Raw genomic sequence first — 25,033 nt, 5'->3', positions numbered from 1 at the left:
ACTATATAATCATGTATTGAAACGTTTTTAATTAGCATATCTTAATTATCAAACATATGAGAAGCGTTTGATATCTGTTAACTTCATAACTTCCATTTTTTAGCCTAAATGTTTAAAAAGTGAATATAATTTGAACAATTCGTGAAAACGTTTCACTTATTTCATTTGAGATATTCAATACTTTTAAAAAGTAAGAATTGTATTTGATTTTCTACTGTTTTTAAAGATGGAAATTAAAAAATGTTCAAATTATTATTTGGTATTTATACGTTATTTAATTATACTTCATAAATACATAATATTTTGATTTTTAATTCTTGAAATTGTTTATAGATTTAATTTTATTACGTAATTTGTTTAATGAAAAAATACGCGTTTTAAAAAATAAAATTGAAGAATATTTTGAAAGCAAACTATCATTTTTGTAAATTAGTTATAAATCGTTAGGAAAATATCAATAAAAAATTTAGAAGTTGTAGTATGTGCTTGTGGTGTAGTGGTTATCACATCCGCCTAACACGCGGAAGGTCCCAGGTTCGATCCCTGGCAGGCACACTTGCTTTTTTTTCATTTTTAGTGTTAGAAAGGAACTTGTTATGACCAATAATCTTATTTTCATTGAAATTAATGAAGATTATTTATTGTATAAATTTTATGTATTATTTACTTTCACTTTACAAAGTTTAAGTATAGAAACAATATATAACATAGTAAATTAAATTTAATGCATAACTAAAAAATTAACAAAGTATATTTGACATGCCAACATGTATATCAATATATAGTCTACGAAAAAACAGAATTTTGTTTAGAGCAGTTCCATAATATGCTAAGTTTCACTTTGTGTGACTGAAATCGATTGTCATACAAATTTTGCTAGAATAAGTAATACACGATACAGTATAAAAATCTGGAGTTTATTCAAGAGAAGATTGACCTATCATTGTGTCAACAGTAAGTCAGAAGGTTAAAATTTAAGACGATAAAATTATCGAAATATTAGCAAATTTAGACAAAATATAGAATATATTTTGAATATATGTAAAAATAAACATTATATGTATAAAGTATAAGCATGTAAAACATTATACCTGCCATTTCACTGAAAAATCTTTCAGGTAATCATAAACTACTGTAATTATATAAAGAAAAAGTAGTGATTAAGAATAATCTTTTATATTAATTTAATTAAATAACTTTAAAATTATAATTTAAATATTTACTTATTATTTCTGAGGTGTTTAAGATATCAAAAATTAATTTAGCAACATAATTAGAACAACAACAGAATGAATGTCAAACTTAAGCACTAAACATAAAATCTAATATGCTAACACTCAATTCTCTATGCGTTTCTTCATTATTTACAAATATACCGTAAGCCTATATGCAACTTTTGTCCAAAAAAGTTTTTAAAAATTCAAAAAATTTAAAAAATATGTTAAATTTGGATCTCTAGAGGCAAATGAACTCCCCAAACATCTTTCAGTAGGCTACAGTGTAATATCTATTTATTTGTTAGCCCAACTCGAGTAAATATGTTATTGTTTAACTAAACATATTATTATTTCAGTATTACTAATTTTAATCATTTAAAACGGGATTATTGTAAATATTCAAATAACGTAAGACGATTATCGATTGATCGATCGATCGTCATACGCATCCAGCGATTCATAGTTAAGCAGTAGCCTTTTTTCCACACTTATACTCGTTATTATTTATGTCATATCTTGTCACAGTTACCTTATTTTAGGGATGGCTTAAATACATTAAATATTTTTTTCTAAAATACTCTCTGCTGAAATGGATTGCGTCTTATATGCCGTAAAAAACTTAATTTTTTCATAATAGAATAGTTTCTTTTGACAAGTTAATTAAATTTCTATTTTATTCTATCGATACAGTCTATATTAAATTAATAATAGCATTAAGTAAAAAGCTTACAAGGGTTCTTACTCGACTTTCTCGAAACTCGAACAGGAGGTTTAGACCATAAGGAAGTCCGATAATGTCAATTATGCTGGGTTATAAAATTTAAATAAACAAAAACATAAAAGAAGTAATTTTGTTGAATTATGATTATAAAATATTTTCATGTAAAAAATATTTAAACCAGAGCTGTGGTGTCGGTAGATTTTTACACTCCGATTTTTTCTTAGGATTCGACTCCGACCAGGGGCGGACTTGTTAACAAAGTAGGCCCGAAAATTCTGACGTCATCACCTCGGAATATTAGCGTCATTAAATTCAGTTCTAATAAAGATAAAAAGTAGAAACTTTTATTCCAAAGCTAAAATATTCCTCTTAAGTCAATACGATAATTTTTACTTCTCTGTTGTTATATATAACAGAGGAAAAGTGTAGCGATCGTTGAAAAAAAATGATTCCACCCCATATTTTTGCATTTTTGGATTCAGGGCACCTCGAAATGTCGAGATATGCAAAAGATTCGGTTTTTTTTTTTTTTTTTTTTTTTTTGGTATGTACGAATGTTACTCTGTATGGGAGGCACGATTTTAATTGGAGTCGGATGGTTTAACACCGGAGTTATTAAGCTTGAAAATGGTTGAACTAAATCGGTTGGTACACATTCTAACATCCGTTTGCACTTCTCTACGTTCGAGGCTTCCCGAGTCCAAAAGAGTAAAAATCTGAGAAAGTCATTGTTTGACTGATCGTCATTTTTTTCCTTTGTTAGCCTATACTGTATAACAGCCGGGAAAGTAATAATGACGACGATTCTGATTATTTAAAAAAAAATACAAAATAAAACGGTTTTAAAATTTAATTAAACATTAAAATTTGACACATCTACTGAATATATAAGTTCACATTTATTAACTTTTTTGATGATGGCATTGGTATTTGGTAAGCATGTATGAATAAAAATAGTAAATAAATTCTTATACAAACAAATTAGTTTAATAAAAATGTTGTACAGTACATAATATATGAGTATATTGGGTAATATATAAGTATACAGATACATTAAACTAAGTCAAGAATGAGAAATATAACATTTAGACTGGTAAAAAAGAAGTTGCTTATTTTGCCACGTTGATTAATTTATTATTTTTCATCTCTGTTATAAACTGAATTACTCCTTACAAAAAAGTAATCATTTCTATTAAGTCAGCATTTCACTGAAGCTCTTAAATCATATTTAATAATTTTAAGAGCGGAAAATAAACGCTCTACTGAAACTTGGTTGGTGACAATGCTGTGACAATCAATGTTGTATTTTGGTTAATGTCTGGATAGTGCAGTATTGCCGTTTTAACATCCAAACTTGAAGAGTGGTCAATGTGATTTATTTTTTCCAGTGCATAATAAATATCCTCTTCATCCTCTTCAAATTCTGTAAGATTTCCTTTTCTGTCTGTACTTATATTAGAACTCAATCTTAATTTTGAGGGTAGAGACGAGTTTTATAAAAAAAATAAAAAATAAGAAAACTAGCATATGAGCCAGATGTTGCTCACGCAAAAAGTAACGATACCGAAGATTAAGATTATAGCCGATTTTACCCGTTTTCACTGGGAGCAAGAATTAGGTCCTCTCTCTTCCGAGACTAATTAGAGAATTTTTAGATGGGTCTAAATGTATGTTCGATTTTTCACAAAAACGCAAAATATCGCATCTAAGATAGTAAGGTAGAAACGGAGTTCTTCGGAGTAATCCTTAACCCTCTCCCTCTTCCCCCCGCAAGAGGAATTTCGAAAAATCCCTTCTTAGTGTACATTCTTATGATGTATCCTAACTGTGTACCAAATTTCAACTCTTAACCGTTTGAACTCTGAGTACACACTTTCCTATCTTCCTTACTTCCTCTTCCACCTAACTTCTTTTTTCTAATTTCTTCCTTCCGTTTCTTTAGGGCAAAAGTCTGACATAAAGGTCAGACAGCTCTCTACCTTCTTTGAGTAAAAGTTTGAACTCTGAGCTTATTATTATTATTATTAACCCATCTCGATTATAAGATTGTGAATGCTAATAACGAGTAAAATATTCATTAAGTCCGACCATACTGGAGATATGACACATGACCCCTTCTATGTGTCTACCCTGTCGACCTTTAATAAAGAACCAAAATTTAATAGCATTAATGCCCTTTATACACACGCTACTACACTATTTTGTTTCTTAAACTTTACTCATTCTGAGATATTGTTCAATAGTTCAGAACAGAATAAAGAAATTAATTAAATTAGACGCCAACTTACGCGCGTAGACGCGCGAATTTTTCCCTTTATTTGACATTCCCTTGGGTTCGAGAGATCTCCAAACGTATAGATTTGCAAAAAACTCGGAGAGTCAAATGTGACACGATTCAAATACTTTTTCGTTTTTTATATACATAACAAGTTGGTAAAGTAAAAAGGAGTCGGAGTCGAGGGGATTTTTGACGACTCGGACTCCGACTAAAATATCAAAACTCCACGACTCCGACTCCACAGTGCTGATTTAACACTATGACACCAGCTGAAAGTTAAAATTGTGGTTGTCTCCATCTGTTATAAGTTATTTTTTAATAACATCTCATATTATTATTATGTTGGGTTAAGTGAGATATACTCGGTTAACACCAGTGGCTGTGTACTATGCCGGACCAAAGTCAAGGCATAATAACCAAAACAGAAATTAAAGAAGTGTATCAGTGTGTGTGTCTGTATTCAGGAACTTTCTCACAATATGACATGTATTCAATATAGTGGCCTTCTGTATTGTGATGTACGTGTTTCTATTCAATTCTAATGTACCCAGGCTTTTGTGTAGTGTGTGTGGTATCACACCTGTAGAGGAGAGAACAACAGGTACAATAAGCACCCTATCCATCCTCCACAGATGCCTTATTTCCTGGGCGAGTTCTGTGTACTTGCTAATTTTTTCAGTGCATGCATTTTGTATATTGTGAGTGTTTGGAATGGATATGTCTATAATGTATGTGATTTTATTGTGTTTATCAATGAGTGTGATGTCTGGTCTGTTGTGGTATAATTGTTTTATCTGTGATTATGGCTCTGTCGTAGTACATTTTGTGCGTGTTGTTTTCCAATACTGTCTGTGGAATGTATTTGTAGTATGGTTCGTGGATGTCTACTAATCTGTGTTTCTTTGCAAGCTCTTGGTGTATTATATTTGCTACTTGATTATGTCTGTGTAAATAATCTGTCTGTGCCAAGAGCTTGCAACCAGAAGTGATGTGTTGTATAGTTTCTGGCATGATGTGACATTTTCTGCACGTGTCATTCGTGAGTGTTGCATCTTTGAGTATGTGTTTTCTGTAGTTTTTAGTATTTATGACCTGATCCTGTATGGCAATCATGAATCCTTCCGTCTCCCCAAAGAGGCATCCCCGAGCTAACCAGCTGTTTGACGCAGTTTTGTCAACAAAATCCTGGGCCAGATCGTAAGGATGCCTGCCATGGAGTGCCTTTCGAGCCCACGATTGCTTAATGGTGTCTATGCTTTTTATATGTTGTGTTGTGTCCATATGATGTGAGTGTAAGTTTAATGGTGTGTTATTCGAGTCTGCTAGAGTTACTGCTTTATGTAATTGTGATGTTTCTTGTTTTTTGTAGAAAAACTCTCGCAGTGACTGTATTTGTTTGTAGTGAAGGTTAACTATGTCGATCAGGCCACGTCCGCCATCTTTACGTGGAAGGGTTAATCTTTCTGTGGCGGATTTAGGATGATGTTGTTTATGCTTAGTAAGTGTTGTTCTTGTTTTCCTTTGGAGTTGCTCAAGATCAGTGTGAGTCCAATGTATAACTCCAAAAGAATATGTGAGTACTGGAATGACATATGTGTTTATTGCTTTAACTGTGTGTTTTGCATTTAATTGTGTTCTGAGAATAGCATTTAACCTACTTTGGTATTCTTTAATTAATCTTTGCTTTATTTGTGTATGTTCTGTTAGTTTGGCCTGTTGGAATCCTAAATACTTGTAGAACTCGCCCTCTTCCATGGATTCAATAACGTCTCCATTTCCAAGTGCAAAATCTTCTTTCTTCAGGATTCCTTTTTCTATGTGAACTGTTTTGCATTTATCTAGGCCAAATTCCATTTGTATGTCCTTGGTGTATGAATGTGTGATTTGTAGGAGTTGATGAAGTTGTTTTTGTGTGGATGCATAAAGTTTTATGTCATCCATGTACATGAGATGTGACAGTGTAAACTGTGTTGTTTTTTCGTGTCTGATATTGTAACCATATTGCGTGTTGTTTAACATGTTGGATAATGGGTTCAGGGCTAAGCAGAACCAGAGAGGACTCAAGGAATCTCCTTGAAATATTCCTCGCCTAATAAAAATTTGGTTTGTTTGTATGGAAGTGTTACTAACCCTGAGATGTAGTGTTGTTCTCCAGTGCTGCATAGTGTTTTGAAAGAATGCAATGAGTGATGGATGTATTTTGTACATGTGTAGAATATGTAGCAGCCAACTGTGTGGAACACTGTCGAATGCTTTTCTGTAGTCTATATATGCCATGTGTATGTTTCTGTGTTGTTTGTGTGCTTGCCGTAGAATGACTGAATCTATGAGTAACTGTTCTTTGCATCCCCTGTGGTTTCTACGACAACCTTTTTGCTGTTCTGTTAGAATATTGTGTTCTTCAACGTGTTTGTATATTTTGTTTGCAATACAGGATGTCAATAATTTGTAGAGTGTTGGAAGACATGTAATTGGTCTGTATTGTGTGGGGTCTGTGGTATTGTTGTTTTTAGGTTTCATGTAGGTGATGCCCTGGGTAAGAAAATTTGGCATGTCTTGTGGATTGATGATGATGTGTGTTAGATGTTTAGCTAGTTCCTGGTGCAGTGATGTAAACTTTTTGTACCAGAAATTGTGAATGTTGTCTACACCAGGTGTCTTCCAGTTGTGTGTTCTGTTAACAGTGTATTGGAAATCATGTATGCTTATTTCAACACAGGGCATAGTTGGTATGTTGTGCAAGTTTCTGTTCTCCTCCTCGATCCAGCCTGCATCAGCATTATGCGTGACAGCACTGGACCAAAGAGAAGACCAATATGTTGTGAGTTCTTCTTCTGTTGGTGTGCCACTGTGCTGTGTAACAGTGTTTGCTTTGTTATTGATTTGTCTATAAAAGAGTTTTTCATTGTTTGTAAATAATTTATTTTGTTGTTTTCGTAGTGTACATGTTTTGTATCGTTTGAGTCTACGTGCTTTGGCAGCAAGTTTTTGTTTTAGTGTATCAATGTATTCTGTAATGTGTGTGTTGTGATGTTCATGTTTTGTGTGTGTTTTTATTTTCTTGAAAATGTTTTTGAGCTGTTTCCTTAATTTGGGTGTTATGTTGTTTTTAGCGTATTGTGTCAGCTTGCCTAATTGCTGTCTAATGTCATTTATTTGTATTTCTATTCTTCTCTGCCAGGCAGGCTTGTGATAGAATTTTGTTTTCTGTGTGTTTGTCTGTGATTGTACTTTCAGTCCATGGTGTGTCACTACTGTGACTGCTCCAGCATAAACTAATGTATGAATGTCTGCGAGTGTAGAAATTGAATGAATGTAGTGTGGTAGTAAGTGAGTGTTTACGTAATTTAGTGTTTTTCCTACTTCCTTTGACGTGTTGATTTTTGGTATTCGTGGTCGTTGTGTGGGATCTGTGCCTGTATATTTAGTGAGTGTTTCCTGAAATATATGTGAGAGTGTATTAACTAAATCCATGTCTATGTTATCAGTGATGGATGAGGAAATGTCTGTAGTATCATTAGTGGTAATTGTTGTATGTGTGTTATTATCAATGCTTGTTGCTGGATTATCCTGACAGGTTACATGATCTTCATTAATGTTAGATGTTTCTGTCTGTTGATGTATTTGATCAGCAACCTGTTGTTTGATAAGTTCAAGTGTTGTTTGTGGAATAAGGTTGTTGTGTATAATTGTTCTTTTTTGATCAACAACCCTTTGTTCGGTGACAGTGAGGTAAGGATACTGTTGTGTGAATCTATGGTGTAGTTGTTGTCTGTATGCTGTCATGTTTGTTTCGAGTTTTGTGATTGTGTAGTAAGTACGGATGATAAACTCGTTCATTTCTACTGTCCATTTCATCCGTTGGCGTGGTTTTCCAGCCTTTGTGGTCTGTGGATGCATTGCCACAGAAACACCAAGGCTGGGTAGGTTCCTCACATCTGTTGAGGGCATTGCAGTAGCCATGCTTGGGCCGGTGCTGCTTTCGCCACCGGTAACCAAGGGAGACTGTGGCCTATTTTTCGAACGTGAGCCTCTGCCTAACCCACGAACGCGGACCTTGTTAACCCGGGCGACGTCCGAGCCGGTATCACACTTTGATCTAGTTATTACCATAATAAATATCTCCACAGAATGTGGGTGTGGTCACTCTTAGCTTCATTTCTCCCCATAGACCTTACTGGCATGGGTGTCCCTACCAGGAGCTTATGCTCCAGCCTGCATTGCCCTATGGATCAGTAAAATTACTGGGCTCTCCCACCACGACCAGGTGGTGACCACGGGAGAGTTATTATTATTATTATTATTATTATTATTATTATTATTATTATTATAAAAAGGCAGAAAAGGCTTAATTTTGAGGGATTCGAGATGAGATTTTTAAAATATTGTAAATGCCAATAAGAGTACAATTTTTCAATTTCACCTCTTTTTCATGGTTTCCAATTTAATTATATTAAACCTATTAAAAAGATTAAGAGTAATTACTTTCAACTTTTTATAATTACCAAAAGGTCAGGTATTTAATTACTAAAATTATATTAAAATATATAAAACTGATAAAATTCTTAGTTATCTCTTGTACTTTCCCGACTGAGATGAAATGTTAAAAACGATGAACCAGTATTAAAAAGACAAACCGTTACTGTTTATTTTCTTTATTTTTCTCATATACATTTCGATCCTCATCCGCACATGCATAGGACAAAGTTTAGCCTACAAATATCTCAAAAAACCGACAATTACAAAAAAGAGAACAATATATATTCAATATATATATTTTAAGTTTACAACTGCTGTTCTACAACATACTGTACAGTCAAACCTGTTTTTATGCGCTCCTTTTATGTGCGATTTTTATTTGTGCGATTTTTTTAATGCGAATTTTTAATTTGTGCGGTATAGTTGGCGACTAGTCTCGTGCGATTCGTCATGTCTCACGTTGACTTATTATAGCTAAATAAACTTATTATAGCATAAATGCACTTATTATAGTAATATTATTGCATGAATATGCGAAAAATGAAATAATTTACTTTTTAAGTCAACAAAACACCACCTGGACAAAAATATGTAAAACAGACGATAGACCAGACGATGCAGTCAAGTGCTGACATCTGTTGTCAATAAATTCTATTTCGTACGGTTTTGAGTTATTTTCTATGTGAGACTTTTTTTATGCGGTCCCTGTTGACCGCATAAAAAAATTATTTTTTTAATTGTGTTGCGAAAACTATTATTTACAGCCATTCGTGAAGTTTCGTGAGATTTTTTTTAATGCGTTTTTTTTAATGCGGTCCCTATCCCCCGCATAAAAACAGGTTTGACTGTACTGTATTTCGATGACAATCTATCTACAATCGTACACCATTCGGTGACACATTTATATTTTAATTTACATTTTAATTTACATTTTAATTTTTTAATTTTTTCACAATAGCAAAATGTTCTTTTTCCTTTTTCTTTAATATTTTCTCAAATGATATATAATAGACCAAGATAATAAAATAATATTTAAATTTTTATTGTTCTATCCAAGGGTGTTGTAGTCTTAACGCTGTTAAATGTTTTTACTCTAATCTTAAGTTCTCTACCTGTTTCTTTTATATAAATTCCTTTGTCATTATTACAATTACACTTTAATTCATACAGTATACCAGCTAAATATTTTTTTGTTTATTTTTTTCTACCTGTCAATTTTAGTTTGTTGGTTACTATAGATACTAATTCTTGCCCTACTTGTTTAAATTTTGTTTGTTCTTCAACAGTCCTTTAATGTACAGAAATTTATTAAATTTTCTTATGTAAAATTAAAAAATTGGATATCTATTTTTTTCATATTTATCATGCCACATTTTAAGGACAATCCTATGATAATCATTAAAAATACTTAGAAAACGATGTTAAGAAAATATTTCCTAAACATCTTTTTTAAGTCTTGGTTTAAAGTTGTAAGGCAATAAATTTCCTTAGGTTCTCTTATAAATTATTTTAATAATTAGGACGATATAAATAATAATTCATAAAATAAAGAATGTAATATAGAAAAGGTTATGTTTGAAATACTAAACTATCATTTTTTTCTTATACAGTGGTGCCTCGTATAACGTACGCCTCGAATAACGGACGCTGCGAACAACGGACTGGCTGCGAACAACGGACTTTCCGGCATAATTGGCGACTGTTCCATGGGTGCGTTCTTTAATAGCGGTCGCTCTGCGTATCCGCTACTACGGGAGTGCGCTGCTGTTTGTAGGCATTTAGGAATGACGGTGAAAGAAAGAAAAGATGACAACACTCGCATTATCGATAGTATTGTGATGGAGGGATGTATAATTCTAAAATATGAGCTTTTAAAGGCGAAAGAAGGGTTCCAATTGTAAAATTTAACCATAAAATGGATTATTTGTTGAAAGAGCATTCAAAATAGCCACGAAAAAATTAGAATGCTGGCAATCATTCGAAAAAAATTTGTAAAGACACTTACATCACCTCGTGCACTGACTCACGCTTTCACAATTTCTAAATTTTCATTCATAAAACCACATAATGGACCCGGAAACGAAACTACCTGAGCCATGGAGGACGCCATGTTGCTTTCCACCGTAAACTACTGCTACAAGCGGCCATTTTTGCCGTTCGACGGCGCGCACTCCCACCGGAATTTAGGAACGCGTTCCGCGGGAATTTTTAAACGTATGTTGCTCGCGCAGAGTTACACACAGGAATAAAAGAACGCACCCCATGTTCATTTTTTTATGATACAGTACGGTTATTTTATGCTGCGGAACGAATTAGATGTTTCAACATGTATTTCTATGGGAAAATGCGTTTCGTATAACGGACGTTTCACTTAACGGACATGCACCTGGAACGGATTAAGTACGTTATATGAGGCACCACTGTATTAATATCCAGATTAATTAATTAATTAATTAATTTTTTTTAGTAAAAATTTCATTAAATCCAACCTCACTCGAGATATGACACATGACTCCCTTTTCTACCTCTCTGTGGTGAATAACAATTGGGCGACGATTAATTGAGCGACAGAAACTTAAAAATTTCTCACGTTTATCAGGCAGTTTTGTTGTTTTTTCTGGTAGATATTTGTAAAATGTAACTATTGTTAAAACTTATAAATCATACTTCTTAAGTTATGAACTATCAATTCTGAGTTATTTCCACATAGTGAAATGTCGGTATAACGAAATTAGGGGAACCATCGAAATATTTTCGTTATACTAAAATTTCGTTATATTGAAATACAGTTAAAAATGCAAAGATAAAAGAAATTTATTGATGATAAAAATTGCTTACATTTTGAAGTAAGAAACTTTCTAAAAACGAAATTTGTCTATTAGTATTTATGCGAAACCAAATTTCACATTTTCAGAATGTAAGTAATTTTTTTATTCTAATCTATATATATATATATATATATATATATATAATCGAGACGGGTTGTTGATGATGATAATTATAATAATAAGTGCAGAGTCCAAACGGTTAGGAGTTGAAAGTTGAAATTTGGTACAGAATTAAGGTACGCTATGCGAAGCACGCTAAGAAGGGATTTTTTGGAAATTCTCCCCCTCGGGGAGAGGGTTAAACAGATTTATATCATGTTTGGAAGAAATCAAGCTGTTTCTTTATAATAATAATAATAAAAAAATTTCCGGAATTGAATGATGAAGACTGGTTATCCAAATTGATGTTTTTGACTAATATAACACAACACCTCACTGAATTAAATTTGCGTTTACAAGGTAAGGGTCAAACAGTACTAGAACTTTTTGAATACTGGAAAGGGTTTTCATCAAAATTAGATATATTTTGGCGTAATATTACCACTAACACTTACAAGTACTTTCCAAATGTCAATGTCTATGCAAAAAAATTTACTGTTAACAAAGATGAATTACTAATATATGTTGAAAGCCTCAAAGAAGAATTTTCCAAACGATGTGCAGACTGAAATTCATGCACCCGTATTTCCTTTCCTATTAAACCTGACTTAATTGATTTAAAACGGTCTCATTTGATTTATCTCTTTTTGAGTGGATGGACATTGATAATTTTGAAATGGAAATTGCAGAATTAATATCATCAGAATTGTGGAAAAAAATTTGTGGAATTGCGGAAAACTCTTGAAAGTGACTGCCCGGAAAAGGCTGCCTGAAAGATTTAATTGTTTGAAGAAAATCGTATGTGCTCTACTTTCAGCGTTTGGTTCAACTTACCTCTGTGAACAAATTTTCTCACATATGAAAAGTATTTTGTCACATATGAAAAGTAAAAGTGAATTCATAAAGAAGTTGTCTAACACTGGAACATTCAGAAGTCTGCGTGAAGATAAAAGTGACAAATTACACACCTAATATTGAGAAAATAAGTAAAGAAATACAGGGACAATGCTCACATTCATCGATTAATAGCTGTAATTAATAAAGAAAATGATTAATAACAGAATTTTTGATAATTTGTTTGTATTAAAACTATGTGTAATGTTTTATTACATTAAAAATGTAATTTATAATTGCTATCTTATGTTTTTAACACCTAAACGACCGGTTTCCATCATTACTGAAAAACAAAATATGATAAAAATAAACTAAAATTAAATTGCACAAACCACGAATCCGTCCTATCCAATGAACTAGAATTCTGGGAGTTTTATTTTCTAAGAACATAGTAGAACAAAAATTTCAAAATAAAATATCAAAACAAAATTCGTAGAATCATGTCGGCACGCGGTACAAGTTTGTAAAAATCATTTGGCAAAACACCCCCAAAAAGTTGCCGACCCCTGGATTAGAATATTTACATGATATTGCATATATTACATTTTCTCTGTTGTTTGCTTTTGAAAAACTTGACGTGAATTTAAAATAAGAACAAAAACGAGTTAGAAGTGTTTTTAAGCTTCATTATGTAAGGTCTCTCCTTCAGCAATTTATAATTTGTGCGTATTTCATCTACGATTTTGTTGCCCAGATGCCCAGCATCCACTTGACTATCACCCGGTTTTCCGTCGCCTAGACGAATGGTATGCAAACCGTGGGTCGCGACCCCCAGAGGGATAGCCCTACAATAGTGACGGTCTCGGAAAAAAAAAAGAAAAATAAACGAAATAGAGGAGTTTATCGAATCCGTTCGACCACGTCAGTGTCTTTATGACAAAAAACGTATAAAGACACTGTGTTTAAACAAAGTGTATGGACGGCCATAGTGCTAAATTTCAAATAACAGGTAGGTTTAGTAGAATCGATATATAGTATTTAAGTCACACGTTTTTTATTTCAATTCGGAATACAAGTCCAGTAGCGTAGCGAGAGGAGGGCAAGGGCCTTCGATACTATTAACTTCATGCCCCGGGCGCCACTCACAGAGGGGCGCCCGGGGCATGAAGGTAATAGTAACTATTCGTAATATATTATAGATATTTTAAGGTAGGTACTACATTCTATGATTATTTGTATTATATTCTTATTACGAGTAAATTCTATATATTATATTACTATGTGTTCTGGAGGGGAGAGAAGGGCGCCAATAAAGTGTCGTGCCCCGGGCGCCAGTTATGTTCGCTACGTCACTGTACAAGTCTATTAATTTGAATTTTCTAAATTATAGCAGAGGCAGCGGAGGAAAAATGGAAGGTACAAAGGGATAGATATATGAGAGAAAAAAAATTAATAAAATGTAGCACTGTATTAGTGGCATTGATATTCTCTATCGTTCAATTGTAGTTTCGGAATCAACGAATTATTAAATCCATGTAAATCACACTCTCGAAATAACTTTCTAACCCACCAGTGTGTCTTTTGGTGTTTTTTAATAAATTATTTTTTAAAATCATCAATGTTTGAGTGGAATACAGCCACAGCAAATAACATCAGATACCGACGGCGCCATTTTACTAAACTCTGTATGACGTTGTTACATTTCCGTCTCCTATTCGGCCAGAATTTTTACGTATATGTGTTCTGGCATAAAAGTGTAAACAGAAACTGAACTGAAAGCTGATTTCTGATTCAGTTTTCTGCCACACAATTTTACGCATATGTGTTCTTGGCCTTAACACGTGGAATATGCGATGAAGGTGGTAGCCTACCGCTCTGGGGAACCCGTGTTCCAATCCGGACCGGTCGAAAAATCCCCAGGAATTTTTCGGGGGTGGTCCGTTCGGATAAGTCGGGCTCCGTCCCTCACCACCCGGTCGCCCCAATATGGGCCTAGCCGAGCCCATAATGGACCTGCTAAAAAGAGGCCTTCTTAGTGCCCACAGGGCGAAAAGAATTTAAAAAAAAAACACGTGGAATACACCTATCCCTCGTTTTACACGGTACTTCTTTTACACGTTTTCGCTTTTACACGGTTTAAACAATAAATGTAGAAAATAAACTGGCTATGATCAAAAGGAACAATTTTTAACTCTAATCTACATCTATATTCTAATCCACCTTAATTATATGTCATAGTTGACATTTAGGATACTAGGTGACAGTTTTATTTCAATCCGTCAAATAGTAACCGATAAACCGATATAGGGTACTCCCCCATACGCATGAAGTTGCATTCATTGCACATAGTTTTAAACCAGAAAATTTTAATTTTTCATATTCATAAGTAACAAACGATTACATTATTTTTAATTACATTTTTTACATTACATTACATTACACAATTACATTACATTTTTATGAATCTTTCAGATTTTATTTTTTGTTCCTTTGTACTTTGTATTTAATTAATAAAAGAATATATTTTTTTGCCTTTCAATATTTTTGTTTGATTTATGTACATGTACCTTTAAAAAATTGAAAAAAATTCATAATTAATAAACAACGAAATTATGCGTTTTTTGCATACTTTTCGATTTACACGGTTTTACATTCAAAAAGATACAAATTCGATTTACACGTTTTTCTCAGGAACCTATCTTCCGTGTAAATCGAGGGATAGGTGTATTTATCAGTAAGACGAAACAAATTGTATATGTAACATCTAAATTAATCAAGAGTTTAAAATTTAATAAATTATCTGTCAAATGAAAACAAATAGTTAAATGAAATTTATAATTGTATTTTTGTCTCAACTGAAAAAATCTAGCAACGAGTTGCTTAACTTTCCTGGCAACATTTACAACTGCGTGTGGTGCCATCTGTTAAAAATTTAATAAAATTTTAAATTGGCAAAAAGCGTAATTTTGAGGGTAGGGATGGGTTTTATTAAAAAATTGTAAATACTAATAACAAGTAAAATAGTCATTAATTAAGTTTGACACTACTCGAGAAATGGCACACGAACCCTTCTATATCCCCATCCCACCCTTTAAGTACCAAAATTTAATAGCATCAATCCCTCAATCCCCTAATACACAAACCTCCTCGCAAAATTTCAGAAATTTTCGACAAAAAGCATAAGAGTTATTAAGCTTTAAACAGGATAAACAAAATAGTGTCCCCATATACAGTAACATCTATACATACGGGGAAAAAAAACTCAAATTTTGTTGTATTTCTCAATGTTTCAAAGTCTTCTGAGTCCAAAAATGTGAAAATCCTGGGGTCTTGGTGAGGTTATTTTTTGACCGATCTCCATATTTCTCTCTGTTATATATAACAGAGCCGGAAAAGTAATATTTAAATTCACCGAGCAATAGTATATCAATAAAAAAATGGCGATTTCAATAAAAGAAAGATGTAAGTTTTTTATTTTGTCTATTATTGATCTATTATCTCGTCGCTCAGATGTCCGGCGCCCAATTAGCGATATCGTTCCACTCGCCAGTCATGTCGCGCAGTTAACCGTGTCTCTACCCCTCGAGTTTGCCATCCCAAATGTTTCTTAATCTTTACACCCATCCTCAGATATTAAACGAAATAGATGCCAACATACATAGAGCCTACCAGTGGATAAAATCACCGAAGACTGGTACACAGTTGGTCGTGGGTTCACGCCTAGCCAACGGTCTGACCACGTGGAGTATTTCAGGTTTTCTTCACGTTAGTAACACCTAAATAGGAGCCAGTTTCCTATAAAAGACCTCCCGAAAGGCATTCCCTCCTTAGCAGATCTCCCGTGGGCGCGTTGCCGAATTGAATAAAATCAAACAAGCCACATACATAGCCATAAAATTTTTCCCCTTTCTTTTTTACTTTTTTAGGTTCAGAGGGTTTCAAAACTTCGATATTTTTGGCTTTTTATTTAAAGTCGTTTTATGAAAGTTAAATATTTTCGGATCATTATATAAAAATCAATAATAAAAATATTCAAAAATATATAATTAGAAAATTGGAAATAAGTGATATTTTCTAATTTTTCTTTCGAATTTATTTATTTGCTTTATTAAAAATAAAAAAATTATGATTAGATAATTCAACATTTAAAAATATTAATGTTATGTTAACATTAACTTTATTAAAGCTGTTAGAAAAAATTCAGCAACGAGTTGCTTAACTTTTCCGGAAACATTTGGTGGCGTCATCTGTTATGATATTTTATTAAAAACGTTTCATAGTTTTAATTAATATAGAATGTAAAAAAGCTTAATTTTGAGGGTAGAGACAGGTTTTATATATATAAAGAAAAACATTGCAATACTAAACGAGTAAAATCGCCATTAAATCCGATCCTACTCGAGATATGACATCCTTTATTTCCCCATTACGTTGTCCTTTATCCATCAAAATGTAATGGCATTGATTTCCCTAATACACAAACCATCCTGCAAAATTTCAGAAATTTTCGACAAAAAGCACGGGAGTTATTAAGCTTCAAAGAGGGTGAACAAAATCGTATCCTTCCCCACACACGCACGCACTAATACAGGAAAAAAAAAAAAAAAAAAACCGAATGTTTTTGCATTTCCCGACGCTCCATGGTGTCCAGTGTCTAAAAAAGTAAAAATCTTCGGGGATCAGTTTTTAAACGATCGCAATACTTTTCCTCTGTTAAATGTAACAGCCGGGAAAGTAAAAACATTATAAATAATAGAAATTCGATTTTAAATAGTTTTGAGGCACTTAATGCATGCGAAATTTTAAAACTTTTTGTTTTTCCTTCTGTTTACTATTTTAAAAGTTAATTTTTTATGCAATGTAAAATTCTAAGAATTTTTAATTAATTTTTTATATTAAAACATATCAATTTTGCAAGATTTAAGAATAATGCAATATAAGAAATATAGTATATTTATAAATTTTAGTAATTACATTAATTATCATTTTGAAAAAATTATTTTGTTATAAAAAGTTTATTTAATGTATTAATGTATAATGTTATAACATTATTTTTTAAAATCGTGTCTGATGTAAATTATATTTTATTATATTCGTTAATTTTCGTCCGATGGCGATAATTATGTTTAATTAATTTTCTGAAGACAAAGTCCTTTCCGGAACATGGGACCACCATTTTTAAGTTCCAAACATTACACTTTTGGCGACTGACCTTTCCTTTTAGGCTACTGGCCGCCAAACAGTCCTTTAAAAACACAAACATATATCCAATTAAAAATATTAACATTTGTAAAGAAGCAGGAACTGGTAAAGTACGGACGTCTTCTATTCTCCATCATGCCTTCTTGGGGTTGGTTCGGCTTTTATCTACAACGAAATAGGCGCTGGTAAAATGTAGATGAGGAAAGCTACCCCCTGGCGACGATATTTTAAAATTATATTCGTTAATTTTCGTCCGATGGCGATAATTATGTTTAATTAATTTTAGTAATTACATTAATTATCATTTTGAAAAAATTATTTTGTTATAAAAAGTTTATTTAATGTATTAATGTATAATGTTATAACATTATTTTTTAAAATCGTGTCTGATGTAAATTATATTTTATTATATTATTAATTTACCGTTTGAATGAAATGAAGACAAAAATGTCAATATCCTTAACAACTAAATATGTGCATACTTATTTATATACTGTACATGTAAATTACCATCGTCAATAATTGGCAGGAAAATTTCGCTTCATCTAAACAAGATTTAGAGGGGGTCTCGATAAATTGCATTTGAAATGAAATATTAAATCTACATAAATGAAAATTTAAAAAGGTGTATTTTTTGTCAATAATAAATATTTTATTTGTAATATAAGCAACTAAGTGCATTAAAAAATGTAAATTGAGGATGTATAAAGAAATACTTGAAAAATTCTGAAAAAATAAATCAAAAACTAAAACACTTATATTTTTATTCTCTTTATTATTTATTTATTATTATTTTTATTTACTAGACTCTAGTTTTTATTCTCTTCGGTGCTTTTCCTTTGTTCAATCGGCTGCAAACTACTCATAAATCTCAGTAACTGTTTTTAACTTCACTTTATTTTTTTACAACATGAATAATGATTTTGAGTTCTCGCAACCCTCTTCAGTCACTGTTCTAGCCCAAGTTCAAGTCTAAACGCTTATTTTATTAACATACAATAAATCATATCTAATAATTTTTGCATTTTATTTATTTTGAATTCTAAAAGTATTTTAATAAAGTATAAAATAAAATAGAACTTATTAAAAAATTTTGAAAATATATTTAAAGTTTAAGTTGTAAATTTAATTTTAAACATTTATTGAATATAAATGTAATAGTGTAGTAAAGCAAACTTTCTTTTTCATGATTTTTATGTTAGTGTTTTAAAATATTTTAAAATTTTTCTGCAGACTTACTATGTTTACAGATGTAGTTTAGTCATTGATTATGCAAGACTAATAATTGCATATAAATTTAAAATATACTACATATAATTAATTCATTACTTAATTATAGGCTGTTTCAAAATATAAATATGCTAATTTATCTTGTTATATATTTTTGCTTGATGATAAACTTTACATATTGGAGCTTCAATTTCTTACCATTTCAGATTCAACGTTTCCGCTTGTATTGACAATCAAAATGTTGATGTGGTTTTACACTGCAATTGTATTGGTCATCGTTTTATTAATTAAAAAGATTTTCGAGAACTACAAACTTAGAAAAGTATTATCAAAACTTCCAGGTCCGAAAACAAATAATGTTCTACTAGGTAATCTACCTATACTTTTGGGAAGAAGAAAAGGAATTAGTTTTCATGTCGGTAAGTAGTCATCAATTCGAATTTAAATTTTAATATCTACTAGTATACATTTGAATTAATTTAGCGAGACTTTTCATGTTACTTTTTATAATAGAAAATATTATATTACATAATTTTTATTTGAAAAATTGTAATATATAGATATTTAATTATAATACTCATTGATTTTGAAGTTTCAGTGTTGCCAACTCTAATTGAAACAAAATATCTAAAAATAATTAAATAAAAATATCTAGATCTCATAGGCTACGTGCTATTATAAATTGTGAAAAAATAAACACCTAAATTCATTAGGCCATATGCTATAAATTTTGCGGAAACATCTAGACAACATTAAAAGTACTTAGATCTAGATACGAAATATTTAGATTTGCAACAGTGAATGATTTGCCAAATCGCCATTTTACTCGTGGCTGCACTGTTTTTACTTCTTGTATATTCGGCACTTTTAAAATGTTACCAAATAACCGGGACAAAATGACAAACTGGCCTTGTATAAATCGTCAAACCGGGACAATCCCGGTCAAAACGGGACGTCTGGAAAGCCTGGTTATAACAAATCATTAGTTTTTATAGAAAAATGATATCTAATACAATGATTTACGTATTGCATTATTATATAGCTCTTTAGCATTAAAAATTAATTATTTTTTTTAGCATTATCGGAATCACTGACAGGTTTGTCTACCATTTTTCGAGAAGACGGATTATATCGGTTTTGGGTATCTGTTGAACCATTTGTGTTTCTTTATTCTCCAGAAAGCGTTGAAGTTAGTATTCTGTATTAAGTATTTATTAATTAATTTGATTAATTTAACAATAAATTCGAGAATTTTGTATAGTCATAAGCAGCAAATATTTAATAAGATCGAAATGAATAGGTGCTTATGTGGATAAATGTATAAACATTGAATCATGTTCAAAAGCAAGTTTATAGCGTTTAAATGAAATTGAATGTTCGAAAATTTAATTAAGCTTCCATATATTTGTTTATATAAACAAATACTTGCAAGCTTAGTTCAGGTGGGCTCGCAATGCAGAAAAAAAATTAGAGTAGTGAGCAAATTATTATGATTCAGCTAACTATTAAGAAATAATACCAACTGTTGTAGATCAATCATTCAATATTTTAATAGTGTATTATGCAATTACAGTATTTTCTAATATAGGCGATTATGGCATGAATGAAAATGGCATGATGAATGCTAATAATCGCTAATTATAAATGAATTATCATCCGGTATTCTGTGGTTAGACTACACCTAAAACACTATATTTATGAAACTCAAAATCATGTATAAACAGTGTTTGCGACATCCATGCCATAAAGCCGTGCCATAAACTTTCAACCAGAAAAATATTTATTACATTTTCTCAATCCACTTTATTCTTCAGATCACACATCTAAAAATTATTTTCTGTTTCTAAAACTAAAGGGAATATTCTACAATGTGGAAACAAATCATTCTAAACATTCAAAATTTTATTATTTTATTTTATTAAAGAACATTTTCAAAATTTGTTTTCAACATCGAAAGAATTAATTATATTTCATAGTAACGCAAGGCTATAATTTTAAAAAACATTAATAATTATTTTAGTTTTATTTTAATTAAAATTTGTTTTGATCGTTTCTGGAAATAAATAAAAACACTTTACAATAAATTAAAGCAATTTTAATCATTTCACAAAGTGTTTCAATGATAAGTAATAATTAAAATGTTATTTTAAAATATTTTAAACTTTTCTTTACGTTCAATACATTATTTTAATATTAAAATGGATTAAAACAGTGTATTGTACTGTACATATTTTATATAATACTGTATAATAGTGTATAACAATAGTAGAAAATGTTTCTTTAGCCAGTTTTTTCCAGTCATTCATTGATAGACAAAGGATATTCTTATAGCCTTCTGCACTGTTGGCTTGGAACAGGCTTATTAACTAGGTGAGAAAAATTTATGAAAGTTATTTAAAATATTTTTAAAATAAAATGTTATAATTAAATTTTCATACATAATAAGAGGTAATAATATATATATAACATATGTTTATATATATATTATATATTCAAAACTAAAGAGTAGGATTTAAAAAATAAGTTAATACCTTTTTGATTGCCCCTTCACTTCTCTTAAGTTTATTAATATATTGATAGTTCAACTAATAAGCAGAATTAAAGCAATTTTTTTAAAAATCTGTGGATTTTAGATGAATTTATTTCAAAAAATTTATAAATTTATTAAAATGATAAACAAATATGTCTTAAAATGAAAAATTTCAAATATATGAATTTATTTTTTTATACCAAATCAAATATGATATATTTTCACAAGAAACATTTAAAATTATTTAATTGATAAAAATAAATATTTTATTTCGGAAATAACCAAATTTTTCTTCGTTTAAAGTTTTGATAAAAATAACCATTATACAAAATTTTTTCTCAAATAGTATTTCAATCTATCAAGAGAGAAACTGAAATTTTCAGAATTTACTGTTACAGTGAACTGCTCAGAATTTTCTTTAATAAATTTTATCTATTATAAATTTCAGTGTTTTATTTATTAAAGTAATTGTATAATTTCTTAAATTTTTACTCTAATTTAGTTCTGGAGATAAATGGAAAACCAGAAGAAAAATGATAACTCCAACTTTCCATTATCGAATATTAGATCAGTTTATTCCGATATTTGATAAAAATTCGAAGATTTTCGTTACAAATCTAAAAGAATATCTCGATAAAGAATGGATCGACGTTACACATCTCGTCAATCTCTGCACTTTAGATATCATTAGCGGTAAGAATTTATTAATCTAATATGATATTTAGTTTATAATCTGTATTTAGTGTAAGTAATTAAATGCCAATATTTATCAAAATAGTTCATAATTAATACATTTGATAAAAGCTTAGTTATATACGAAACATATAAGCCGTCCTGCTGAATTTATGAATTTAAAGAATTGTAAAATTGGTTTTGCTTTCCCCCTTTTTTTGCTATTAACAGTCATGTGTAAACGGAGTTAGCCTTACTATTTCGATAAGCTGCTGGAAAATAGCCATTTTGACATTACTGTAGTTACTAATGGTTTACCGGTGTTTAGTGCTTTTATTCACTGGGCCATTGGTCTTAATAGGAACACTATGCGCGAATACTCGAATACTACAATATGTTCGAGATTCGAGATGGTTTTCTTTTTTGTCTTTGAATGAAGTTAAATGGAAAGATGGTCATTATTCTATTTATAAGTAATTCTACAATTTAAATTAGCCTTTTATCTTCTGATCTTTCATTTTCTGATGTGTTTGTGATAAATTATTCATTTAAAAATCTAATGTTTTAAGTAAACAATATTGTTTATTTTAAGAAACTTAAAACTTAATTTTTAAATAAAATTTTCATTATAGAAACTGCAATGGGTATTGAAATGAAATCGCAAAATAAAAATAAAGGTTATTATCTCAATGCTTTGCACGAGTAAGTATTGCTTAGTGTACATTTTATAAATTATAATTATACAAAAACTTTTTTATTATTATAATTTACAAGTTTTCATAAACTGAGAAGAACTTAACATATTAATAAAAAACTAAGTTTGATATCATATATTATTATATGTAAAGAACGCAATAATTTTTCTGAAATTTTTAGATAGTTTTACAGATTAAACCTAGGCATAATTCAATTCTATCGTACAACTCAATTGAATGCGTAAATTCACTTGTTATAAATTAAATTTATCATGTTCAGTATGATTAACGTATTCTACAGCCACTTTCTAACCGAAACTAAATCGAAACAATGAACAGGAGTCACCTTTATCAATGAACCACATTTATTTTCTTTTAAAAATTTCATATTTACCATTTTAGAAATACTGTCTATATAACGACTTTATAAATTTTTAACATCTCAGACCGTACCGTAAAAATAATACCACAAAAAATAACAGTAATAGTATTTATTTATTGAGCTGCAATTTGAAAAAAATTGTAGACCTATAAATTCCCACTGTCGTTCGTCCATCTGTCCGTCTTTCCTTAATCTCGAGAATGGAGTTAGATAGATGAAATCCCTGAACAATTTTGAAAGATTAGGGACAGTAGACCCAGATTTACTATATAGAAACTTTTGATGCAAACTGAAACTCTTGTTATTTTAATTCAAATATTTTTCCCTGAAAGGAGTTAGAACACTAGCATGACTCCATTCCTAACGGGAAAAGTGTGATGTACAGGTGCAATACACATCTACAGGTTTAATTTGAGGTGGAGAGCATATATTTTAAATTAAATAAATTAAAAATATGATTAAAAAGTGCAGCCTGGCATTGTGACAATGTTACAATAAATAGTTGCTCGTTATTTTTAAAATCATTTAACTCGAAGATCAAAAAATTAAATATATCGGTAATTTGTTATTTTTTTATAATAAATAAAACGTAAAAATCCAAATATTTTAAATATAAATTATTAATATTAAACTATTATTATATTTTTTTAGATTTTGCGATATATTTATGGTTAGGTGTGTGAAACCATGGCTTTACAGCGATTTTATCTTCTCCTGTACATCGGATGGAAAAAAAATAAAGGAAGTTATATCAATTCTTCATGATTTTACTTCGAAAGTAAAAGTTTTAATATAATCTATGCTGTTACTAAGAAAGTATTATCTAAATATAGTAATTTAAAATATATACATAATTATTCTTTGACACTATAGTTTTAACATGTTTTTGTAATTTGTTCTTCAATTCTCAAATAATACTGCATATAAAACTAATAGAATAATTGAAGAATTTTTCTCCCAAATAACATTTTATTTGTGCCTTGATAAAGATTTTTAGTTTAGTCTAAACAGCCGAATCAGAGTAGTGAAAAAATAAATCTTTTCTAAAGATTGCAATGTAGCGTTAACTTAGAACAGTAATGTTATTGTTCCATTAAAGTATTTCAAGCTTCTGACAAAGATGATGATGTATCATCAAAATAATTTTTACTATAGAAAAGAAATATATTTTAATCTTCCATGCATTAGACGATGCCTTCCAATACATGGATTATTTTTCAGTTTCTAAGTCATACTGAAACACCCAAGCTGACTTGTCACAATTAATTAATGTTTTAAGAGATTCTTATTAGTCAAAATATCTTTACAAACCAAAACACGAGAATACTTTTCGTCTGATGACATTTTTTAGTACAACTTTCTTACACACCTTAAAGTATAACTAAATACTATAAATAATAATACACGAAACAGACGTATGCTATTCTTTTGTGGTTTACGAGGAATATGACATTTTGTGTGTTTCTTTTCGATTTGGATTTTAGAGATGATTCATCACCCTGCAAACAGTGAATGAATTGACATCGTTTTATGAAACTTGCAAATTTTCAACTGCTAGAGAAAGTGCATTTATTGTGAAGAGGATTAGAGGGGAAAAAATATGATTTTAAATTTCTCCTAATGAGACGATTTACTCAAGACTGCATAGAGAACTTGTTCTGTATTGTTCGCCTTAGAAGTGTTACAATTACACCCAATTCTTTTTCTACACAGAAGATACATCCCTCGAAAAAATCTGTGCAAAAAAGATACGATTTCTATAGTAAAATGGGAGGTATGTATTATAAAAAACCGTATAAAATGAAATAAATAATTATATTTCATTCAAAAAACCGTGTAAAAAGTGACGAAAATTTTATTCCAGTA

The 25,033-nt window shown here is 30.6% G+C and overlaps 1 protein-coding gene and 1 non-coding gene across 2 annotated transcripts in view; both read left to right on the top strand.

Moving 5' to 3' along the window:
* Nucleotides 1-482: 482 nt before the first annotated feature.
* Nucleotides 483-555, top strand: TRNAV-AAC (transfer RNA valine (anticodon AAC)). Its single transcript has one exon. It is a non-coding gene; the product is annotated as a tRNA-Val (tRNA).
* A 1,089-nt stretch (nucleotides 556-1,644) lies between these two features.
* LOC136985741 (cytochrome P450 4c3-like) overlaps nucleotides 1,645-25,033 on the top strand; it is a 31,950-nt gene continuing 8,561 nt past the window's right edge. Inside the window, exons 1-7 of the mRNA XM_067283084.1 lie at nucleotides 1,645-1,687; nucleotides 19,095-19,307; nucleotides 19,965-20,077; nucleotides 21,173-21,258; nucleotides 21,921-22,111; nucleotides 22,723-22,792; nucleotides 23,819-23,945. Coding sequence (XP_067139185.1) covers nucleotides 19,127-19,307; nucleotides 19,965-20,077; nucleotides 21,173-21,258; nucleotides 21,921-22,111; nucleotides 22,723-22,792; nucleotides 23,819-23,945 — 768 coding nt within the window. The 5' untranslated portion in view covers nucleotides 1,645-1,687; nucleotides 19,095-19,126. The remainder of the gene's footprint in view (nucleotides 1,688-19,094; nucleotides 19,308-19,964; nucleotides 20,078-21,172; nucleotides 21,259-21,920; nucleotides 22,112-22,722; nucleotides 22,793-23,818; nucleotides 23,946-25,033) is intronic.

This window comes from Centruroides vittatus, unplaced genomic scaffold, assembly GCF_030686945.1.
Source record: "Centruroides vittatus isolate TY-2023 unplaced genomic scaffold, ASM3068694v2 contig_976, whole genome shotgun sequence".
NCBI classification, from domain to species: Eukaryota; Metazoa; Arthropoda; class Arachnida; order Scorpiones; family Buthidae; genus Centruroides; species Centruroides vittatus.
The sequence above is the reverse complement of the archived record's forward strand: the minus strand, read 5'-3'. Positions and strand labels throughout refer to the sequence as shown.